The sequence below is a fragment of the Notothenia coriiceps genome, unplaced genomic scaffold, assembly GCF_000735185.1.
Source record: "Notothenia coriiceps isolate Sejong01 unplaced genomic scaffold, NC01 NC01_scaffold00024036, whole genome shotgun sequence".
Classification (NCBI taxonomy): domain Eukaryota; kingdom Metazoa; phylum Chordata; class Actinopteri; order Perciformes; family Nototheniidae; genus Notothenia; species Notothenia coriiceps.
In genome coordinates this window covers 1-3,182 of record NW_011356737.1, presented here as the reverse complement: position 1 = coordinate 3,182, position 3,182 = coordinate 1, and the positions used below count along the sequence as shown (strand labels likewise).

Here is a 3,182-nt window from a genome sequence, read left to right as displayed (position 1 = left end):
AGAGGGCCAACCCGAGACAGTTCAGGTTCAGCATGGAGGCCTTCAAATTCCTCGGCTTGCACGACCAGGTGAACAATCTAATATGTGTCTATACTCTCTGATCTTTTACTTAATCCAAATAATTAATACCACAGTGTAGGAATACTCTGTTGCATGTAGTCTGACATTTTTACAAAAGTAAAAGTACAAAAGTGTCAATATATCTTGTCTTTGATCCGACCACAGCTCTGTTATTCTTCCACTTGATGAGAAGTCTGTATATCTGCTGATGTAATGACAGCGTGTTGTTTTGCGTTCAGGTGTACATCAGCTGTTCAGTGCTGATGTGTGAGGCAGGGAGCAGCGGCACCAGGTGCTCACAGGGGTGCATCAACTCCCCCCTTACTGGGCATCATACTCACCGCAAGAGAGAGGCCATCACTCAGAGCGCCAGGCACTTCATTTCCCAGGGTCCTCTGCGTTTGAAGAGATCAGTGGAGAGCACCCGGAGCCCAGGTACGTTTTCCCTCAGAACACCTGCCTACTTTGAGGCTACGGTTGAAAAAGTGAAAATTAGGTCCTATGTCTTTTTCTAACCACTTTTCCTTAAGGAAATATGTGAAAGAGGATTCATCAGGACTTAGGAAAAGAGACTGCACTGACACTGGCAGACTCTTATGCTATCATACAGCTGACTACTCAGAGCGCATCTAGATACTTGGCTCTGTGTATTTTTATCATGTTTTCCGGACTCTATAAACGTACAGTACAACTTGTTTGGATTACACATCTACATCTACTCCAACTGCTACACATGGCCTACACATCTACTCCTAAATTAGAATTGCATTTAAAGAACTGGGGTTTCCTGGTGAAATGCAGATATAAAGCTGAGTATCATCAGCGAAAAAATGATATTTTACATTATTATGGTTTATTATGTTGCCAAAAGGAAGCATGTAATGTAAATGGGTGGTGATGTGAATATGTTGTGCAGTATGTACATATATAATATATTATCAGCTTAAATACATGTGGTAAAGCACATGTGTACAGGTATGCAGTTAGTATAATTCATTGTATATACTTTAACATGTACAGGTATATAAAGGGTAGTAAAATAAATGTATTTACTAGCATGTGTTCATCTATATAATAGGCTAGTTATATGATTATGTGAGTAACCAATACAAGTAAAGTTGCAACTGCTTCAACTTGCTTAAAACACTGGGGATTTAACAGAGGCAATCAATCAACCAATTTGGCCTACACATCTATTCCTATGAAAATCACCATTCAAACAAGTTTATTTAAAAATGCATAGATTAAGAAACACAACTTGGTAAAAAATGTTAAACTTAATTAAATCATTTTACAGTAGTTAGCTTAGCGTTCATAGTTCTCCTTTTGGTTTAACATATTGTTGAAAGTTACATAAAAGCACAAAATATGGCATAAAAACACATGATATATAATATTGTAAAATACCTAATAAGCACAGTAACTGACATGATCTGAGTTTTTCTTCACGGTTCGTTGTTTCTGTGGACAGCCGAATGTTGACATTTAAATTATGCTTCTCTTTTCCTCCAGGGACCCCCATGAATCTGAACCTGGTGTTCATCGTTGGATGTCTTCTTGCAGCCGTTGGAATGATCACTGCAGTGGCCCTGTACAAAGTCAAAGCATCAAAGATCAAATACCAACCGTTGGCCTCTTTTGAAAACTAAAAAAAGCGGCTAGTTGAGAATATCCATTTATTTTTCCTGCCTTGTGGGTTAGAAGTGGTTTTAATTGTGTTATTAACCACTGTTTACTGTGTAATCCCATATAGCTTTGCAAGTGATTGTTCTTTCATGTACTGCATTATGATTCAAAACTTGATTGAAATGTGTGCCGCCCAATCATAATAATGCTAAATGTCATCATTACATTTTCAGCTTTAACCTCATTTATGCTTAATGTCTCAATAAAAACATATTCTCTTAAATGTTCTTTTTGCTTTTGTCCAATTTACTATCTTTTTCTTCTGCACATAAACAAACACATCTTGGATAGTCTGGTTTTAAGTTATTCAAACATAAATGTTTCTTTACTGAACCTCATAATGTTTTAGAAGTAGTGCAGCAACCGATCAAATGTTAACACCTGCAGTAATCATTAAGTAATGAATGTGATGGAAACTTCTGAAGCAATGGAGATGACACTCAGAGTTAAGAACCATAAGGCAGCCTCACCAGATTGAGTGTGTGACTTGGCTGTGGCTGTAAAGATGGGTTTGAAAAAACAGCTTAAAACAGTCAAAATATTTGGTCAATGACTGGTTGAGGAAGATTATTACAGAGGGTTTGGGACTCAAACAATATAAGATAATGTTTGGTATGATAACGTTAAGTAATCAAAACAGTGATAAAATGAACTACTTAATAGACGCTTTTATCCAAAAGCAACTTACATACATTTAATACTGTGGGCCATCCCCACTGTGGCAATTTGGGGTGAAGTGTCTTGCCCAAGGAATCACTTGATTTGGTTTGCTAGTAACTTGACAAATATGGCCGGTGTCGGTACCAGATGTGTTCGGGGTACCATATGTGTTCGGGGGCCGTCTCTTACCAATGACGTCACGCATTGTACGCATTGTGATTGGCTGTACGGTAATTTACCCAGGGGTGCTCGGGGGCAAATCACATCTACAGATCATGACGAACCGAATTGAATTATTCCTATGCTCCTAGCGTGTGAAAATGTTTGTGAAAAACATGTTAAAAAAACATGAAAACGGAGCAATGGCTGTACGCCATTGGCTGTACGGCAACTCAAGAGGACCATCATACACGGTCAAATTCCGAACATTTAAACATAGCCTACACTTCTTTCTTTACTTTGTCCGTTATTATATGTAGAAGATGAAATACCTCTCTGAAAGGTCCCAAAGTGTTCATTTTGATGGGCTGTCTTCTGAGTGGTTAAGCATCACTAATGATTTTCTGACTTCTGACTGCTTTGGATATATAATTACACCACAATAAGGTTTTACTATCACAGTGCACTGAGAAACTGTAAAGCACTTACGCATCACTGTACACTGTAAACCAAGGCGGTTTTGCCATCACTTACTGTACTGAGGCTCAGTCACTGGTACATTTTCATTTACAAAGCCATGTTGGATAAAGTACCATCTTATATCTGCTCCCTGATCT

The 3,182-nt window shown here is 38.2% G+C and overlaps 1 protein-coding gene across 1 annotated transcript; it reads left to right on the top strand.

Annotated features, from left to right (window-relative positions):
- Positions 1–6: 6 nt before the first annotated feature.
- LOC104954831 (CUB and zona pellucida-like domain-containing protein 1) lies at positions 7–1,973 on the top strand. Its single transcript, XM_010782014.1, has 3 exons — positions 7–68; positions 300–495; positions 1,573–1,973. Exons 1-3 carry the CDS (start codon positions 33–35, stop codon positions 1,707–1,709), a joined length of 369 nt encoding a protein of 122 aa, XP_010780316.1. The 5' UTR covers positions 7–32; the 3' UTR covers positions 1,710–1,973.
- Positions 1,974–3,182: the final 1,209 nt, after the last annotated feature.

Excerpts from the sequence above, each read along its gene's own strand:
- LOC104954831 (XM_010782014.1), top strand. The coding sequence starts at position 33 with ATGGAGGCCTTCAAATTCCTCGGCTTGCACGACCAG. Across the intron at positions 69-299 it reads TCCTCGGCTTGCACGACCAG|GTGTACATCAGCTGTTCAGT; the intron begins GTGAACAATCTA and ends TTTTGCGTTCAG. Across the intron at positions 496-1,572 it reads GGAGAGCACCCGGAGCCCAG|GGACCCCCATGAATCTGAAC; the intron begins GTACGTTTTCCC and ends CTTTTCCTCCAG.